General features: G+C 40.5%; 1 protein-coding gene across 1 annotated transcript in view; it reads left to right on the top strand.

The window, feature by feature from the left end:
- SYNE1 (spectrin repeat containing nuclear envelope protein 1) overlaps positions 1 to 21,416 on the top strand; it is a 471,896-nt gene that overhangs the window by 315,576 nt on the left and 134,904 nt on the right. The window contains exons 93-97 of the mRNA XM_042940094.1: positions 2,618 to 2,785; positions 3,013 to 3,174; positions 11,624 to 11,818; positions 13,747 to 13,920; positions 16,672 to 16,863. Coding sequence (XP_042796028.1) covers positions 2,618 to 2,785; positions 3,013 to 3,174; positions 11,624 to 11,818; positions 13,747 to 13,920; positions 16,672 to 16,863 — 891 coding nt within the window. The remainder of the gene's footprint in view (positions 1 to 2,617; positions 2,786 to 3,012; positions 3,175 to 11,623; positions 11,819 to 13,746; positions 13,921 to 16,671; positions 16,864 to 21,416) is intronic.

The following is a 21,416-nucleotide window of genomic DNA, read 5'->3' as shown; positions in this document are numbered from 1 at the left end:
AGGGACAGTGTTTCCAAAAGGGGACAGTCAGAGGTGTTGAATGCTATCGAGAGGTCAGGCAGAAGAAGGGCTGAAAATAATCATTTTATTTTACAGAAAAGAGTCATCAGGGTCAAAGTACAGCTGGGTATTTAGAAGTGGATTGGGGGTGAGAAAGTGAACATTATCAAATGTAAACTACCATTTTCAGAAGCTGGATTATCATGTGAAAGGGAGAAAAGGAAGGAACGGCAATCACAACTATGTGTTTGTGTGTGATGACCCATCACTTTGTGATTTGTGGACTTTTCTACCATGTGACATCCCGTAAGAAAAATACCGAAAAAGAGTATGTGTTTTTAGACTGAAAAGATTTGCCTCTGTTTATATGCTGAGGAGAAAATCAATAGAGATGGAGAGGATAGTAATGCACCAAGGTCCTTGAAAAAGTGAAAGTGGATGGGATTCTGGGAGTAGGTGGGAGGGTTATCGTTCAGCCAGGAAACTGGCAAGTATGAGATAAAGGGGAGTCTGAGCGTAGACAGATTTTTGGAAATTTGAGGAGTTTCAGGGGTATCTCCTCGATGGCTTCAGCTGTGTGTTTGTGTGTGTGTGGGGGGGTGTGTATATGCTCATGAGCATGTACACCCATGCGCTCTGGAAAGTAAAGTTGGATCGAGTCCTGCCTGGGATTTTCCAGGTGAGTAACGCAGAGTTTAAAGGGGCAAAGAAGGCAGAGGTGTTGGCAAGAGGAGAGTTTAAGTAACTTTAGACATAGCTGGAAGTGCACATGGGGTGAGCCTATTCAGTGATGACAGGCTATCATGTTCAAGGGTGCGGAGGACTGAAGTGGGGTTAAAGTAGGTGAGGGTGAATGGATAGAGCTTAGCAAAGACTTGAGAAGAGCAAAGTCATCTACCCAGGATGGTGACAGGATCAGGAACGAGGAGGAACCAGTCTCCATGTTCCAGTGTCTTCAGTAAAGGTTGGGGACTTACCTAGAAGGGTCAACAACAAAATAAGTACCAGGTCTCATGGCCACTCAAATATGACTTCATTTAATCCTCAGAACTCCCCAGTGTTACACACATGAGGGAACCGATGCACGAGATGTGAGTGACTTTCTCGTTATACAGCTACTTAGTAGAATTTCAACTGGAATCTCAGCTCTGACTCCTCCGGTGTCAGACTCCTGTCTGAACCCCTTTTACCCACAATCCTGCTTCTGTCCTCATACACACCCCCAAACACCAGCCCTTTCCTGTTCTTATTTTGGTTTCTCCAGTGTCTGGGTCCTTCTTGAAGACTTTTTACCAAGACCTTATCCATAAGACCTTACCTTATCGATAAGGCTCAGGTATTTTCCATTCAGATACATTATTATCTCCAACAGTACAACTGCAAAAGTAGTGAACTTTTTTTAATGTTTGTTTATTTATTTAATTTTTTATTTTTAAAATTTTATTTAAATCCAAGTTAGTTAACATAGAGTATAATAGTGATTTCAGGAGCAGAATTTAGTGATTCATCACTTACATGTAACACTCAGTGCTCATCCCAACAAGTGTCAGAGAGAGAGAGAGAGAGAGAGAGTGCGCAAGCTCATGGGCATATGCACACACGTACACACAAATGGGGGAGGGGCAGAGAGCGAGGGAGAGAGAATCCCAAGCAGACTCCACACTCCCAGTGCAGAGCCTAGTGCGGGGCTCAGTCTCACAAACAGTGAGATCAGGACCTGAGCTGAAATCAAGAGTCGGAGGTTTAACCGACTGAGCCACCCAGGTGCCCCAAAAGTAGTGAACTTTGTAATAGAAATTCCCAGAATATAAACATTACTCCCCAATCCAATTTCTATTAATACACACAAATATGCATAGAAACAATTGAAAACACACGATTATATGTCTTGATGTAGGAGAGTCCGTTATTAATACTATAAAATATGTAATGTTACTTACAACCCAAGAAATAATAAAAAATTCAAAAGGTTTGTTTTTCATCATTCCCTTTGATTATTTCCAGTGTACTTCCAGGAAGTGATGAGAAGGAATCGTTTTTATTATTTCTTTCTTAGAGTAGTTTTAACTTCTGATTACATTTTCCTTTATTTAATATTAAAAGAAGTTAATTCCTGTGAGTGATGAACTCACAGATACGGAAGATCTGGCTGTGTCTCAAAAATGACTTAATATTATTTAAATCAAGTACTTTTTAAAAGCATGCAGCACTTTAATCAATACATTAAAAAACAACATTTTAGGAGATAATTTAGATTCTCTTTTTTTTGCCTTATTAGTTCGTCTTTTAAATATGTGCACCACTCTAATCTTTTGTATTTCTGTTTTACCAAATATAAACTAAGAATGGGTTTGGCAACTTGAAATATTTGTTCATTTTTTTTTTTTTTATAGAAGCCAAAATTCAGAAGCAACTGTAGTGTGCTTTGGCACAATCTTTGTCTTCTCGTCACAAGAATTACACAAACCTCGATAGTTTATAGCCCCTGTTATAGCCCCTATAATAGTTTATAGTTTAGGTGAATCCCAAACCCTTCCTCCACAAGGCAAACAATACAGCGCACGTTAACCTAAATTTGTCTTCTTCTTGAACCCAACACCGGGCTTTGCACCCACAGGACATTGCTTATTACCAAGCCTTATCTGCTGAGAGGTTGCAGACAGATGCTGCCAGGATCCACCCTAGCACGTTGCCATCGCCGGAGTTCTATGAACTAGGATTGGAGCCATCTGCTACCGCTAAGCTGGATGATTTGCAGCGTTCTTGGGAAACCCTAAAGAATGTGGTAAGTAAGTCTCCGAAACGTGGAATTGTTTAACTCCGTCCACCGCACACGGGATTACTTGAGCGACTGTCTTACGAAACCCGCGCCCGGAGTTAACACACTCCGTGCACAGAGTCGGATACCGTCTGTTGGGCCACAGACGTCAGGATGTCGCATGAGGAAAGAAGTGTAGTAACCTAGAAGATAAGAGGCTAGGAGACATTTGGTAATATCCTTTTCTTCTTTAGATCAGTGAAAAGCAGCGCACTCTCTATGAAGCTTTGGAAAGGCAGCAGAAGTACCAGGACTCCCTCCAGTCCATCTCCACAAAAATGGAGGCCATCGAGATGAAACTCAGTGAGAGTCTGGAGCACGGCAGGGGTCCAGAGAGCCAGATGGCGGAGCATCAGGTACAACTAGCGGTGACTTCGGTTTCCCGCAGGGTTAGGTGGTGCCACTCTGGTGACTGGTTGGCTCAGCATGTGTTTGGGAGAGGAGACTGACTTTTTTGGGTTGCATTAGATCAGTGCTTACAGAGTAAACAAGATTCCACATGGTGGTTGTTTCCACCACTTCTTCAGGGAGGGATCCAGGAAGGAAAGACGGAAATGCAGACCTTGAATTGAAGCAAAGAAAGCCGCATGCCCGACGGGGCTTCTTCACGGTTATCACACCAAGTGCCTTTCCTAATAGTTGCCACGTTGCGCTGTTGCCGTTGTCAACTGTTGTGGGGATAAAATGTACTTTCATCTACCTCCTCCGGTTACTGTTGTCTTAAGACACTTAGCCAGTGTGGGCCTAGCACCTTTCCGTGATCACTTCAGAGAATAGCTCTCAGACTTAAGTGGGCAGAGAAGCAGTTGCAGAACAGGCCTTCAGAGTCATAATCTTATGGTTGTACCTGACTTGAATCGTTTTTTAAAATGTTACGCAAACAGGCAAATCTTTGGCTTGACGTGAGAAACAGAGATGATTCCACTAACCTAATTCAGAAAGATGTTAAAAATACATCAGTTTAAAATGCACGCCAGGGGCACCTGCATGGCTCAGTTGGTTAAGCCTCCGACTTTGGCTCAGGTCATGATCTCACAGTTCGTGAGTTCGAGCCCCGCATTGGGCTCTGTGCTGAGAGCTCAGAGCCTGGAGCCTGCTTCAGATCCTGTGTCTCCCTCTCTCTCTGCCCCTCCCCGCCTTGCGCTGTCTCTCTCTCTCAAAAATAAATAAACATTAAAAAAATTTTTTTAAATCTATGCTAAGAAAATGCATATATTAAAATCCAGTTAATTCTTTAGCAGTATGATCAAGTGTACTGTTAATGCACAATCGGGTATAACTGAGAGCCAGGGCTACTGAGGTGTTCATTGAAATATTCAGTCACCACGATATGGGGAAATACTACCTGCCCTCCCCCTCGCCCCCCTGCCAGAATGGAGGAGCATGTACTAACCCTCTAAAAAGGCAGAGGAAAACAAAGGTATTTTTAGATGTAAATTAAGTGCTGTGAAGCATGATGTGATATGTGTATCTGTCAAGGACTTGGGAAATTTATTAGCAGGCATGAAACTCTGCACTTTTTTTTCCCTTGAATCCAGGAAAACCTTGGAATATATTGGTTGCTCGTATATGTAGTCTAAGATAAAATTGCATTCTTTTACATATGTTAAGAATATATGTGGTGTTCTTGCAATATAACCCAAAAATGAGCATATTTTATCTGGAGACCGTATATTGAGAAATAGTGGCTTCAGGTTTTTGACACTTCTGTAACTTCTTAAGATAGAGATCAAAGCGTGTAGCACCCGTCTTTAGGCCTTATTTTTGTAAAACTACCTTCTGTGGGGCTTTCTGCTCTCCCAAAGTCATCCATAGTCAGTCTGGTTTGGGGAAGGTGCTGTACAAACATAGAGTTAGGGTCAGTCTTTGTTTACCTGGACTAAACCAATCATGAGGACAGTCCAGGGACTTAGGTGACTATTACAATGCAATTTTCTTTCAAGCACCATGGTCCTCTTTAACTGATACTCCAGTTATCAACTTGTCAACTGCTGCCGCCTTACTGTCAGCTGAAAAAGTTGCCTGTGTAGAACCAGTGTGCCCCCTGGGGTTCTGTCTGCTCAGCTGCCCCTCCGCCCCAGCCCCATGCTTCACTATGCCGTAAGGGGCAGGATAAGTGATCTCCATTTGATTATAGTTTCCTCTAAAACTTCAAAAGGAATTGAGCATAAATTACCCAAAGCCTACTGTAGTGTGAATTTCAGTATCACACTGTCAGGCCATCACGAGCAGGTGTTCCAGGAGAGGGTTTACATAGTTTAATTCTCTCTACTTTTGGGTTATCTCGGCCTTTGTTCAAGGTGCATGATTCTAGTGTCCCAGGTGACTGACCGCAGCCCCCGAGACCTTTCACTGGGTCCCCCAGGATTCAGGAACGCATGAAAACAGGATCATGGTGGTCTGCCCTGACATTCCAGGGTTCCTAATTGAAAACAGAAATTAGCTCCCAACCACCACCCTGCCTCTCGGGCGTTGGGATGAAAACGTGCATAAACTGAATGTAGAGCAAAATTAGTATTTTCAAGGGATTTAATGGAGAAAACACAACATTGCACATTAATGCTAAGTAAGTATTAACTATTAGAATGAATGTGTGACTTTTCTTGTAATTAAGGCCAGCCGCATGAATTTCTGTCTCTTTCTAAGCTGGGAGTGGTCATGTGAACAATTCTAGCAGCGAGGAGATGTAGCTACTTTCGTGATTATTACCCATCATGGGAACTTACCATATTAATGCTCTGCTGAGAGGCAAAGAAAGTATGAATTATGTATTGCTTTTCATATCACCCCAAATCTAGAATTTTCCATCTGACCTACTTTTGCCATCTGTACCTCAGTTCTACAAATTCTGGGACAGAGCTGCCCACGTGAAAAGCTAACAGTATCTCAAAGTCTAAATTGGTTCTTTGCTTCTGGAATGGTATTTTAAAAATTCCAAGAAGTGTTGTAGAATTACTATTTCTAAGTTCCAACTGAATGTGGGTGAGGCAGTCCAGTATACTTTTTATATTTTCTAAAAATTAATAGAAACCCTTCAGTTGTTATTTCTTTCCCAACATTCTCTTGAAAGTTTTAATGTTTCTTTAAGGAGCTGACCTAATACCTACATTTTTCCTCTACTTACTTGTCTAAACCTACTGAATTTGGGTAGAGTGCTGTGCCTTTCCTGTTACCTTCTCTAAATTGTATGGGGGATCTAATTTTAACACATTAATGCAGGGGAACCTGGGTGGCTCAGTTGGATGAGCGTTCCACTTTGGCTCAGGTCATGATCTCACCATTTGTGAGTTTGAGACCTGAGTCGGGCTCTGTGCTGACAGCTCACAGCCTGGAGCCAGCTTCAGATTCTCTCTTCTGCCTCTCTCTGCCCCTCCCCTGCTCGCTCTCGCTCTCCTTGTCTCTGGCTCTCCCTCTCTCTCAAAAATAAACATTAAAAAAATTTTTTTAAGACAGTAATGCAGTTCATAAGCTGACTTGTGGCTGTTCTAAGTGATAAGCCCCCTGTGATAGGGACCTTCATGGTCATGGGCAGCTAATGCTTTGTGGGCATGTGTTGTCTCTGCCACATGAAGCTCAGTGATGGATAGTAGGCAGAGCTCTGAGGTAAATTTGTTTCTATTTTTGCTTTTTCATTATATATGACAAGTCAAAGTTTGAAACCGGCTGTGCTGATGTTAATAGTTCTGAAAGTCACAATGAAATTCACATTTACCTTTGGTGTTAAGCCAAACATGAACTCCATGTTGTCCCCAGAGTGAGTCATTTTAGAGAAGCCTAAGGTACTTTTGTAAACCACAGAAGTGTGGTACATATACCCTCTTTGTAAACACAAGTCAGAAACCCAAAGGTGTGTGTTTCTTCTCCTCCTTAGTTTTGAGTCAGATGTTGTAAGGAGACAGCTGGCCACCAGCTGAGACAGTTATAGGGGTGAAGACATTTGATTGTTGGATCTTTTTGTTTAAATTGACATGATACTCCACTCACATAAAATTAACCACTTTAAACTGTACAATCAGTGGCATTTATTTTTTTTAATTTTTTAAATTGTATTTATTTTTTTATTTTTTTAATGTTTATTTTTGAGAGAGAGAGAGACAGAGAGAGAGCTTGGGCGAGCATGGGGGGGGGGTAGAGAGAGAGAGAGGGAGACACAAAATGTGAAGCAGCCTCCAGGCTCTTAAGCTGTCAGCATGGAGCCTGACTCAGGGCTCAAACCTGTACCATGAGACCATTACCTGAAGTCTGACCCTTAACTATCTGAGCCCCCCGCCGCCCCCCGCCGGCATCCCTCAGTGGCATTTAATACTTTCACTATCTTATACAATTACCCCCTCTATCTGGTTTCAAAACATTTTACATCAGAAAAAAGTCCCGCCCCCAGTAGGCTTGGCTCCTGGATCTTGAAGTTTAAAACTATAGTTACCTTCCAAAACCATCCTTGAGAGCAAAAAACTCTCCCTTGAGAGTAAACTGAAGCATGAATAGAGAGTCTTGACTCTAAGAGGATGAAAACCCACAGTTTTAGAATTCTTAATTCCTTTATTCCTTACTGCAGAACATTCAGAGGGCTGTTGCAGACCATTGTGAGCCTGAAAAAGAAGCTAGTGACTTCCCTGTATACTGGATTGGTCAAATCCACTGAGAGTAAATGAGATGGCTTTTTTCTTCCTGGTTGCTTCGTGATTGAGATACCTGTTTGATCGATCATGAATTAGAATTAAGTCAACTAGATGTGCTGAGCACCTAGTATGCATGCAGCTAAAAAGGACAGACTTTCTCATTAATATGTGATTAAAAAGTGCGCTTTAGGGGTGAAGGGAATTACCAACACGTTGTAGAAAAACACAATGGGATTGTGGGTTATAGATAAAGGTAAAATTTCCTTTTATCTACAGATGGAGACAAAAGGAAATTCTATGGGGTCTTTCGGGAAGCACAGATTTTAAAAGTTCAGACTGACAACAGGAGTGGGTGGAAGGCGCTATAAATATAAACACATGTGAAGAAAGGTGCAGAGGAGACAATGAGAATGAACATGGTTTAAGATAGTGAGGGGCTCTCCTTCCTTGCACAGAGGATCAGTGCAAAAAAAGACATGATGGGGTCAGTCTAGTTATGGACAAGCCTTTAAAAGAGGCCATATAAGGGGCACCTGGATGGCTCAGTCAGTTAAGCACCTGACTGTTGGTTTCAGCTCAGGTCATGATCTCACAGGTTTGTGGGTTCGAGCCCCACGTCAGGGTCTGCACTGGCAATATGGAGACTGCTTGGGATTCTCTATCCTCTCTCTCTGCTCCTTCCCCACTCGCACTGTCTCTGTCTCTCTCAAAGTAAATAAACTTAAAAAAAAAACAGAGACCAAATAATATGAATTTTGTATATTTGGCAGTAATCAAAATATGATTATGAAGTAGTGGAAAGTAAATGCCTGGAGAAAAAGCGTTTTTAATATATAACAAAGTCAGTCTTTAAATTCATTACAATCTCATTAAAATATTCCAGTAAGGTCTTTGGTGGAGATTGATAAGCTAATTCTAAAATATATTACAAATGTATAAGAGTCAAAAATAGCCAAGACCATCTTGAGGAAAATGAGTAAGGTTGAAGAATGTATCCTCCCAGAGAGTGAGACTTATAGAGCGGTAGTAATTATGATAGTGTGGTGTTGCCACAGACAGCCAGCTGGGTCAGTGGAACAGAATTAGAAGTCGTAGGCACACCGACACATACAGACGCTTGGTTTATGTCCAATATTATACTGCAAAACAATGGATTAAAAATACTATTTTCAGTAAGTTAGGCAGGATCAATTGATATTAATAAGAAAAAAAAAGAATTTTGACCCCTATCTATGGCTGAACACAAAAATTAAGTTTAAGGGTATTGTAGATCTAAATGTGAAGGTTAAAAAAAAAAAAGTTTTGCAACAGAGTTTCTCAAACTATCTGTACTAAATAACCTTATTTAATTTTTAAAATTTCTGACCCATCACAGACCAATATTTTAGAAAATAAAATGCTGCTAGGACATGTCAATGTCCAGTTGCTTTACAAGTTTCTTGACACCTACAATATCTCTATCTTGTCATGAATCGGTAAACATTTTGCATAGACTGATACTATTTTATAGGCCACACCTTGAATACCATTTTTCTAGAAGGTAACTTGGGAAAATATATTCATGACTTTGGGATAGGCAAAGATCTCTTAAATTGGACACCAAAACCTAACCCTGAGTTTTCCAGTGAAGGAAAATACTGATATTATTAGACTGTAATAAATTTAAGAATTTCATTTTATCAAAAGGCACCAGTAAGGAAGTCATTCCCATTAAGGGACAGCCATGTCACAAAGTGGGAGCAGATATTTGCAATACACAGAACCAAAAGGAACGCAGGCACTCCTATCCAAAATATATAAACAACTTTACACATCAGTAAGAAAAGGAAAGACTCCAGTGGGCAAAAGATTTTTAGCAGGCAATCACAAAAGAGGATAGCCAGATGGCTAAAAAGCATAGGAAAAGTGCTGAATCTCGGGGCACCTGGGTGGCTCAGTTGTTTGGCCATTTGACTTCAGCTCAGGTCATGATCTCGCACTCAGAGTTCGAGCCCCATGTCCGGCTCTGTGCTGACAGCCCAGAACCTGGAGCCTGCTTCAGATTCTGTGTCTCCCTCTATCTCGACCCCCTACCCTGCTCACGCTCTGTCTCTCTCTCAAAAATAAATAAACATTAAAAAAACATTTAAAAAAAAGTGCTCAATCTCATTAGTCATCAGGGAAATGCAAATTAAAATTACAGTGAGGTACTACCATGAACCCACTAGAAAGGCTTCACCGGAAAGGATCCACAAACCAGGTGAGAGTGGAATGCTACGCAATGATAAAAATGATCATCATCAACATGCGTACCTTTCACAACCATGACAGGGAGGGAAAGAAGCCAGACAGGAAAGTACTTCAGGTATGATTCCATTTTTACAGAGCTCAAAAAGAGGCCAAAGTAACCTATGATGTTTACAGGTAACACTGTGGTGATCTTTGGCAAGGAGGGAGGTAGTAACAGGGAGGAGATCAGAAGAGACTGTAGAGTCCTGGGAATGTTCTGTTTCTCGATCTGAGTGTCAGGAGTGGGTATGTGCAGTTTGTGAAAATTTATAGAGCTCTACACTTAGGGTCTGTGCACTTTTCTAGATATATAGAATGACTTCAATATAGTTGTTTATTAAAAAAAATCAACTGTATATGATGACACTTAATATTAGGAGAAGAGAAGGGGTTTTTGTTATTTCGTTTTAAAATATTTATTGAGAGCCCACGGTCAGGAGGCACCGGGCTTGCACTGAAGCCTACGGTCCTGTGGCAGAGCTGTGAAATATGTAAGTGCAGGTACCTCGGAAACTATGAAATATCAGTAAATATAAAGCCTGTGTTTCTTTACTTGACATCCCGGTGGCCCCTCCTGTGGTAGGACCTGTTTTTTCTAACACGGCATTCAAATCCTACGTAAGAATTTCTCCCGTCAAGATTCCAGTTAAAGAACGAGTCATAACATACCAAAAAAAAATGAGAAATAAAAACCATGTATATAATTGTGATGGATATGAATAAAGAAATTAGCGTGGTATTTGCCAGAAAGAGCTGGAGGTCCTGGACTGAGGGCAAAAGGCAGGAATGTAACGAGGGAGAAGGGGGTGTGGTACAATGGCAGAAAGTGGTGAGACATACAGGTAAGATAGGAGTTTGGCCCTTATCTTACGGGCAATAAGCCACTAAGTATTTAAAAGCAGGAAAGTGAGAGCTTTTTAAAAGCTCACCCCAGTTGCTTTGTGCAGAGTGGACTGGAGAGACCAGGTAAGCCTGTAAGCAGGTAGGCCAACCAGGAGACCATTAGAGCCATTCAGTTAAGAGAGTTGGCTCTGACTTGGGCTGGGGCAGAGGAGACACATCGGATCCATAGTGCAGGACTTGGTGTGAGATTGGATATGGTGAGGGAAGGAGAGGAGGTGTGAGGCGTGACTCCTAGGTCTTGAACTTGAACAGTGAGAGGGTGTTAGCTTTCAGTGAGGTGAGGAAGACAGAGGAGGAAGCAGGTTTTACACGTAATATGCTGGAGATACCCATGAAATGTGTGTGTTGAGTATAAACCCTAAAATTTAGGACAGATACTTGGGTTAGGAACATGACCCTGGGAGCTTTCAGGGTTAGAAAACATTTGGAGCCTCAGGAATGGGCACCCCCCCACCCCCCCAGCCCCGGGAGAGACTGCGAGGAGAGAAAAGAGGGACCTGGAAGTTAGCTGAGAAACTTCAGGTTTTAGAGCCGGGAAGAGCAGGCAAACGTGAGGAGAGGGTGAGAACATAGAAACAGGTGACCGATCGCCCTGGTCTTGTGTAATGTGAGCTTTGGGTTAAAGCGCAGTGTTGTTGCTCAGACTTGGGGGAAATCTGGAGTGGGAAAAATCGTGTTGAGGAAGAAAGTAATGAATTTGGCTTTCAATATAGAGTCATAGACTCAGACTCACACTGAGCAAGCTCCCCTCCCGGACTGCAGATGAGCCCAGTGAAAGCCAGAAGGATTGACGAACTCGTTCAAATTCATTTACGTTAGTGACACAATGGTTTTGAAACCGGAAACTGCCTGGCATTCATTCCAGTCCTTTCATTTCGGAACCTGTTTGCTGGTTAAAGGACTTCCATGTGAATTATCTTCATTAATCTCAACCGATGTGAGACTCAGCTAGTGACACGATGCCTCAGTCCAAAAAAGTACATACAGGAGTGTGATTCCACAGTCTTCTCCACAGGCACTGATGGATGAGATTCTCATGCTTCAAGAGGAGATCAGTGAGCTCCAGTCGTCTCTGGCGGAGGAGCTGGTGTCCCAGTCTCCCGAGTCCGACCCCGCGGAACAGCTGGCCTTGCAGTCCACACTCACCGTCTTAGCCGAGCGGATGTCCACCATCAAGATGATGGCGTCAGGGAAGCGACAGCTTTTGGAGGTAACAACCCTGAAGGTGCCGCTCGCGTCCAAATTAACTCTTCAAGTTGTGTTGCCAAGCATGCGGGTTTTTTACGTGATCTACATTTTTATAGTTTCCCACTCAGAAGAAGCTGGTATTGTGTGTGTCTCAAGGAGGGTCTCATGAATAGAGCACTGAGTGGACAGCCATGAATGTGTCTTTTCACCACTTTCTGACTCATTTCAGCATGAAAAATTGAGAATGCGTAAAGGAAAACTTGGTAGACATGAGCCTTGTGAAGAGTAATTGTAAAAGGTTTGCATAAGGGTTTGCTATGTTTGAATAAAAAGCATTTTCTGAGTAGTATTACTAATACCCTGAAGAATAAATCCTTAGTCATTCTTAGCCAATTCGAGCGCGTTAGTTCATGAAAATAGTTTTGCAATTCTGGTTCTCGTGTTACTTCAACATTATTTAATAGATAAATTTTGGTAACAATAACATGGGTTAAAAAATAAGTTATTTTGCTTTTTCTTTGTTCCCTTGTAATTCCTGGTCCTAAACATACATGATGTTCATGTTGTGGCTCCTATAAATTAGATTAGACAAGAGACCTCTTTAAGGACATTTAGAGTGTCTCTCTCCTTGTATCTTCAGGGTCAAATAGCTTCTCTGGCACATAATCAGTTCTCGTTAAATGGACTTAACATTATGTTTTCTTGTTAAATGGACTTAACATTATGTTTTTTATCTGCTGGTTATGCCGTAATTCAGTAGAACACAGACCTGTTGTTGGAGTGTATAGGCTCTTTCCAGTTTTACCTATTATAAGATTCATCAAATCATATATTTGTATATTTTTTGTTTGGGAGACATTTAAAATCAATGTGTCAGCCTTATTTAATCTCCGTTTTCAACTATTCAATAAAAATTTTAATTTAAAAAATAACAACAGGGGGCGCCTGGGTGGCTTGGTCGGTTAAGCATTCGACTTTGACTCAGGTCATGATCTCGTGATTCGTGAGTTCGAGCCCCACGTCGGGCTTAGTGCTGACAGCTCGAAGCCTGGAGCATGGTTCCAGATTCTGTGTCTCCCTCTCTTTCTGCCCCTCCCCTACTCATGCTCTGTCTCTCTGTGTCTCTCAAAAATAAATAAATGTTAAAAAAAAAATGTGGAACAGACCAAAAACTCTTGTAAAAAAAAATAACAACAGTAGTAAGTCATTAAGGAACTAATTTTTAAAATAAGGTGTTTGGAGTACTTACCTTAAGAATTCCTTTTTTAACTCATTAATATTCTCCCTCATCACTCTAGGAAATCTGTGTGGAGTTTTAAAATGAAGTGATTGGCTTGGATTTTTTTTTCTTAAATATAAATTATTTGCCATCAGTGAGAAAACCCAGAGATGTAACCAAAAAATTTGAATTTCTGTCTTCACTCAAGAAACTTGTCCCCTGAAACACCCCCCCCCCCTTCCTGTAGGGGGTGACTTGCTTTAAGCTGTGTGCTGGTGCCCTGACCATGCTTGCCACTGTCCCCACCACTCCTTACAGTTCCCCAGACACTGTGGTAACGTATCTATTGCCGTTTACCGCCTTATGCCATTGTTTTGTTCTAATGCTTGGTCCGTTTCCATTATTCGTGTTATTTGCCCAGCCCTGTAGGTATATTACATAAGACACCTAACCTTAATCTTACCTGAACCTTTAGGCGCACATGAGAATCGTCGGAAAAGCTTTATCAAAATACTAATCCTGAGACTCACTTCCAGAAATTCTCATTTATTGCTCTGGGATGTGGCCTAAGCATGTTTGTTTTGTTTTGTTTTGTTTTGTTTTGTTTTGCGTTTTTAAGTTTCACACGGGATTCTGATGAGCAACTGGGGCGAAGAACCTGGTTCTATTGTGTTGAACCCTAACGACTGTACCTCTCGGTGATCTATGTCACATTCTATTTAATTCATTAGGAGAAGTTAAATGATCAGCTTGAGGAACAGAGACAGGAGCAGGCCCTGCAGAGGTACCGCTGTGAAGCCGACGAGCTGGACCACTGGCTCCTGAGCACCAAGGCCACTCTGGACACCGCACTGGGTACAGCCCAGGAGCCTATGGACATGGAAGCCCAGCTCGTGGATTGCCAGGTACAAAAATGGTCTGGAGGAGATACTCCAACAGCACCAAGTACTTTGTTTAAGCACAGAAAACGTAATAGGAAAAAGACTTGGTATGGATGTGTGATTTTTTTTCACAATCCATATCTTTTGTATGTTTAGAGTAGAAAAACAATACCTTATAAAAGCTTAAATGAAATCCAAAATTGGACTTAGTCTTTTGAAAAATTTTGCCCGTAGTATCTACTGTTTAGAAAATTTTCAGCTTCGGGGCACCCAGGTGGCTCAGTGGGTTAAGCTTCTGACTGGCTCAGGTCATGATCTGGTGGTTTGTGAGTTCCAGCCCTGCATTAGGCTCTGTGCTGACAGCTCAGAGCCTGGAGCCTCCTTCAGATTCTGTGTCTCCTGTCTCTGTCCCTTCACATCTCTCTGTCTCAAAAATAAGTAAAACATTAAAAAAAGTTTAACTTCAGCTTCCTAAAGGACATTTTTTTTAAAGACCATAAATACCCAAAATACTTATGGTATCTATATTTAGTGGCTAGTAAAGAATACAAGCCCAATGAAAAGAATTAGTATCAGCCAATCAGACTGTGGATCAACACAGCAAGGGTGTTCCTAGGTGCTCTACTGCAATTTTGGTTCTAATTCTGATATATTACTTGGACAACAGTATGCGTGACTTGATATTTCTCCTAATTGCAATCAGAAAATATGCAAACATTGTTAGTGAACACTATCTTTTTTTCTTAATGTGTAGCACGCTACTTTGATCATTCCTTTAGTGATTTGGGATTTACTGTGATATTGATCATTAGAACTTGGATTTTTATATTTTTCAGGCAACTTATCTATGTGTATTCAAAGCATTGTTATTCTCTGCCTTGATGACAGAGAATAGAGGACCACATGTAAATGTTTTCTATTCTTTAGATCATCTTTTCTAAAGTTTCCTTGCTGAAAAGAAACATCCATTTTTAGCACTCCCTTCTAGTGCTTAAAATTAGCACATGTACTAACTAGCATTCCAAAATTATGTTTTACCATTACTCCCACCTCTCCCTTTTGGATGTCTCTATTTTTATAGCTGTGTGTAAAGTCCACAATTCAGTTAATATATTTCAGGATACTTATGAAGTATTCAAATGGTATTTTGACGACATTTTTAGAAACCAGAAGTAAATGGAACCACACAAGTACCCAACAGTTCCTCACTCAGTTAAAATCTGGTGTTTAAGCCAGTTGTGTAATTACAACTGTGGCTATTACTAGGGTCACATTATGACTTTTGGGACCCTCGGCACTTTGCTTCTGTGGGCTCTGCCTCTATAAAAGTGCTAAATATTTTATTTTTATAACTGCCTTGGTACAAAGACTAATATGAGCCAGGGTGGATTCATTGTTACATATTCATTATTTTATTCATTTTTCTCTTCTGATTTTAAAAGAAATTAAAATTAAGATTTTTATTGGGCCTCTAAAAGTATCATGAGCCCTCAGCATTGTGGTAAGTCGGCCTAATGGAAAAGTCTGTCCTTCATAGAATTATATTAGTTTCTCAAAAATAATCTTTAGGAAATCATCCTTTAAACCCCATTTCATTAAACATTTCACACTTCCACTTAGTTCTAGTTATTTGGTTCAAGCCTATATTCTTAAAAGGTGGTGGCAGTTTTTCTGATTTTGCATAAGGAAATAAAATATCTTTCCTCATTAATAAATTATTTACTTGCATATAAATTAGAGAGTTAAGGAATATAAGAACAGAATGATTTGTGTAGAAAATAAAATGGCTGTTACTGGTTTAGCTTTGATGTTTTTATTTTGTTCTTGTTTTAGTTTTATTTTATTTCCATTCAAATTTTATTCTTTGGGTTTTTTTTTTTTAATGTAATTTATTGTCAAATTGGCTAACATACAATGTGCAGAGTATGCTCTTGGTCTTTGGGATAGATTCTCATGGTTCATCACTTACATACAACACCCAGCGCTCATCCCAACAAGTGCCCTCCTCGATGCCCATCATCCATTTTCCAAAGACGGAGGGAAGCAAACCGTAGGAAACTTTTAAATACAGAGAACAAACGGGGGATTGACGGTGGCTGTGGGAGAGGGCAAAATGGGTGATAGTTTTTGTTTTAAATCTTACCTTGGAGGAAGGGAGACTATTTTATTTTGCTCCTTCTTGGGATTTAGCTTCTATTTGAGAAGAAAAGGCAAGCCCTCGAGAGTAGTCACAGAAAGTGAAAGTAAAATTCTTACGAAAACTTTTAGAAATGTAAGCTTAAAAATACATTATATACAAAACACATTGAAAACCAAGAAATAAAAGCCAATCTGAAAAGGAAACAGAAAAAAAAAAACACAAAGAAGCAATGTCTTAAAAGAGAGAATCATCTTTAAACTGACAAGAAAGTGTTGATCATATGATGTCTTTACTGCTAATAGTCATAAGCGTCACAGTCTTACACTAAAATAATAACATAGTTATAATAATGGGATAACACGAAGGAATGGTCTTTTCTCCTTATCCATGCTTTCCTGGTACTTTTCCAATATGTTTTCCACTATATAGTATCTAATCTTAAAGGAGAGAACTATTAGGAAGCTCAAGGAATCTTTAAAAATCTGTAACTACTCTTCAGGTCTGTCAGAAAAGTAGGAAAACACCATGAAGTCCTCTTCTTTTGGTGACAGGAAGTGTGATGTTTATCTTTGAGAAACGACGTTTGCAGCGGCTGGCGGGATGCGTGAATTCCATCCATATTTCTGTCGTTCCAGAACATGCTCGTGGAAATCGAGCAGAAGGTGGTGGCCCTATCGGAGCTGTCGGTCCACAATGACAACCTGCTGCTGGAGGGCAAGGCCCACACCAAGGAGGAGGCAGAGCAGCTGGCCGTGAAGCTGAGAAGCCTCAAGGGCAGCCTCCTGGAGCTGCAGAGAGCCCTACATGACAAGCAGCTCCTCATGCAGGTGAGGGCTCCAGCCACCCACAGTAGGACAGGGCCACGGCACCTCCCAGTCCTGGCTCACTGCTGCCCGCCTTCCCCAGCCTGGGGTCCATCAAGGGAGAGCTGGGGAATGATGCATACTTAGGTACACTTCCACTTTCCACCAACTGTGGCATAGGTTTTCCAATAGGTTTTGTAAGGACTGTTTGAATCTGTAGACCTGAAGATTGCAGGATAGGAAAACAAAAGAAAATGAAAACAAATACCCAAATTTAGCAGCTATGCTATTTAAAAAAATTTGTTTTTAAATGTTTGTTTATTTTTGAGAGAGAGAGAGAGTGTGTGTGAGCAGGGGAGGGGCAGAGAGAGAGGGAGACACAGAATCTGAAGCAGGCTTCAGGCTCTGAGCTGTCAGCACAGAGCCCGACGTGGGGCTCGAACTCACGAACTGCAAAATCAGGACCTGGACTGAAGTCGGACGCTTAACCGACTGAGCCATCCAGGTGCCCCACAACTACACTTTTTTAAAAAGTATTTAAACATAGGTCATAGATTAAGATATTTAATAACATTTTTTCCATGTTTCTTTCATTCTCCTACATTCTACTTTTCAGAAATACTCAGACTTTTTAATTTAGGGCTCATACCTCTAACATTGTCATATATTCCAGGTGAATTAAACATTTTTACTCTCATGTAGTGACCTTATTGTTCCCTAATAGTGATTTTCATTTTATATCACTGGAGCTTTTGGGGGGTAATATTTGCCTAGTATATCCTTTAACTTTCCTTTGATCTCACCTTGCAGCGTCCTTAGGTTTTAGATTTGCTTCGTAAGAAAACATTTGGCTATACTTTGTTGGTTTTAAGCATTTATCTAATCAGAAAATCTCTGACTTTTCAAGGACAGGGTTAGTTCATTTAAATTTACTGTGATTACTGATATGTGTAGACTTCTATCAGCTTGCTTTTTGGTTTTGGTTTTTGTTCTCCTCTTTCTATTCTTTTTTTCTTCTTTTCAACCTTTAAGTGGTTGAATAATTTTCCCCCCAATATCTACTCTTTACCACCCATACCTAAAAATTCTTTTTTTTCTTTTTAATGTTTATGTATTTTATTTTTGAGAGAAAATGCATGCACATTTGAGAACGGGAGGGGCAGAGACAGAGGTAGAGAAAGAATCCCAAGCAGGCTCTGCTGTGCCAGCATGGAACCCAATCTGTGAGATCATGACCTGAGCCAAAATCCAGAGTCACATGCTTAACCAACTGAGCGACTCAGAATCCCTAAGTTTAAGTTATTCTTAACTAAAATACTATGTTTTTGGATTGTAACACAAGGATACAAAATGTGAGAAAATGATTCCAGGTTTACCTGGAATACAATAAATGTGAAAATAACCATAATATTCCAAAACTGAAGAGTTAGGAGCAGCTAATTTAATCTTACCATATATCAAAGTACGATATTACAATAATTAGAATAGTTTGACATCAGCCCCATAAATAGATGAACAAAAAATATTACAGAATAAATATTCCAAAAAGAGACCCCAGTATTTAAGGAAAATTGATTATGGTAAAGGTAACATTTCAGATCAGTGGATAAAATAATAAGAAAGCAATAGGTGAACCACTTGAAATATGATAAAATCGATGTTTTATCCCATTCTTTACAGGAAGAAAAAAAAAAAGCATCACAGAGGTACCAAGTATTTAAGCCTGAAAAGTTCTGGATATATGGGTATTTAAAAAAAAAAAAAAATCTTAGGATGGGAAGGATCTTTGCCAGTATGCCCCAAACCCGGAATTTTAGTTTCTGTAGGACCAAAATGAAAAATGAAACAGTTCTGTATGACCAGAAAAATGGAACTAAATGAAAAGACACAGACAAATAGAGAAGAAACTGTATAAATCACATGACAAAGAATTAATTCCCTTAATTTCTACAAATCTTTTGTAAATCAGTAAGAAGAGGTCACAGAATAGAAATATGGGCAAAAGTAGGAAGGGACCATTCAAATGAGGAGAAATACAAATGGCCAATGAACTAATGAAAATATATTTGGTTAAACATTGGTTAAATAAATGCAAACAAAGACGAAATACAGCTTTTCACCTTAAATTTACATACTTAAAAATGTACATGCGGGGCCCCTGGATGGCTCAGTCAGTTGAGCATTGGACTCTTGGTTTGGGCTCAGGTCATGATCCAAGGGTCGTGGGATTGAGCCCTGCATTGAGCCCAGGGTCTGGCTCTGTGCTGAGCCTAGAGCTTCCTTAAGATTCTCTCTCTCTCTCTCTCTCTCTCTCTCTCTCTCTCTCTCTCTCCCCCTCTCCCCCTCTCCCCCTCTCCCCCTTTCTCCCCCTCTGCCCCTCTCGCCCTGCTAGCATGCTCGCTCTCTCTCTCTCTCTCTCTCTCTCTCTCAAAAATAAATAAATAAATAAAACCAAAATGTGCAATCTGACTTTATAGATTAAAGCAAAAAAAGTAAAGCATTAAAAATATTCAAATTAGGGAGTAGGGAATATGCAAATTTCAAAAAATTAATTAAAAACTAAAAATATTAAAATTGAACAGAATGAGAATGCTTTTCTAACTGTAAAAGTTTATAGTAATATGCTTGGTTTTATTAAAAAGTATTACTGATCTAATACATAATGCTTTTTTTTCCCCCCCTAATGGTGGTATATAAATGAACTTGACTTCTAAAGGAACCAAATCAGAGGGAGAGACTTCAAGGTTTCACATCTGGTAATAGTTATTATTTAGAAGGCTGTGATTGTGCCCTACCCCTAGAGGCAGGGAGGAAGGGAAGGGACAACCTGATACGCAGGTGGCACAGGTCAGGATTAAAAGGGGGTTGTCGGGGTGGGGGTGGGAGGATAAGGGCACAAATTCCAGGGCCTCAGGGCCTGGGAAGGGAATATAAATGAGCAAAGCAGGCCTGGTCAGGGGCTTGGCAAGCTGGTCTCATGTCAGAGAAGCAGCAGTTACTGAGCTCCAACTATTGTCGTATAAGAGTTTACAAGCAGCATTGCTAGACCTTCCAGACAAGGGACATTTGGATTTATATCTAAAACATCTCCACTCAATTTTAAAACTTAGTGCCAAAAAGAAGTCGGACTAAGTTCTTAGACCATCACTTTGGGGCTATTCTTTCAGTCTTCCCATCCTGGTATACCACCAGCAGTCAAACAGGCGACCTAGGGCAAGATGCTTGAACTTGGCCTCAACCTTTCTGACAGATCAGTTTTCTTACAAATCAGTTTCTCATCTGTAAAATAGGGATCTTAATAGTGTATTCAGGGGCTCCTAGGTGGCTCAGTCGATTAAGCACCTGACTTCAGCTCAGGTCATGATCTCGCAGTTTGTGGGTTCGAGCCCCGCGTCGGGCTCTGTGCTGACAGCTCAGACCTGGAGCCTCCTTCGGATTCTGTGTCTCCCTCCCTCTCTGCCCTCCCCTGTTCACTCTCTGTCTCCCTCTCTCTCTCTCAAAAATAAATAAACATTAAAAATTTTTTTATCATATTCAGCTTTTAAAATTCTGAGGATTTTAATGCAAGTAAGGCTCACAGTAAGTGCTCAAATAGCAGTGACTATAATAATTAACAACAACCACATCCTTTGGGAGGAAAGGAACTCCTGACATGCTGAAAAGTTAAGTTTGAGATGGCGCAGGGCAGGGCTGAGCTCCCTGAAAGCCTGGGTACTCACACCCAGCAGATCCTTCCCATGGCCACGGGGATTCTTCATACTGAGTAAGATCCTGTCTTTGCCCACGAGTGGAAGGATTTGCTGAGGATACTGCTATAAAAAGTATAAATACTGGAAAATGTGGTAGCGTTTCACTGAATTGAAACTGATTATTGTTTGTTTTTAAGTATCTATGAATTCCCTCATCTTTAGTCTAATGAGTTTCCAGCATAGAAAATACTGATTTTCCTTTTTTTACAATTAGAGCCATTTGAAGAGATTATTTTTCCAACTGTAGGAATAACAGGAGCCCTGTTTACATTATTATTACCATGAGAAGGATCATTTGCCTTCAAAATTCAGAGTCGATCTGAAATTAACGAATGTTGATTGGGGAAAAAAAATCTTCCATTGAACGTAGATGTCGGTGAGGTTGTACCCTCCACTCGGGGTTTGCGTGATTCAAGATGGCTGGAGTTGTGTGCCCATAAGCACACCATTTCTCAGTGCCACTTGCCTACAAAATGGTCATATCTGTCATGACCATATTTTTAACTAATTGGACTTCTGTATGTATCAAAGAATAACCAGTCCCTTTAGTTCCCCACCTACCCCAAATAGGTTCCTTCTCTTTGTGAAGGGACATAGACGTAAGGGCATGTAATGCTGTCTCCTAAATTACGTGGTATCTTTCCTCATAAAAAGTTTAAGTTATTTTCAACATTATCAGCTTTTGAAGGAGCAGAAAGTTTACCCAATATAAATAATGAAATGCTTTATAAAGAAATGTTTTATTTAATGTTTAGCATTTCCAATCCTCACTAATCTTCTAAAGAATGTTCCTGGCAAAAGTGATTACTTTTCTAGTATTTCCAAATT

Source organism: Panthera leo, chromosome B2 (assembly GCF_018350215.1).
Source record: "Panthera leo isolate Ple1 chromosome B2, P.leo_Ple1_pat1.1, whole genome shotgun sequence".
In the NCBI taxonomy this organism is placed as follows: Eukaryota; Metazoa; Chordata; class Mammalia; order Carnivora; family Felidae; genus Panthera; species Panthera leo.
This window is presented reverse-complemented; position numbering and strand designations above follow the sequence as displayed.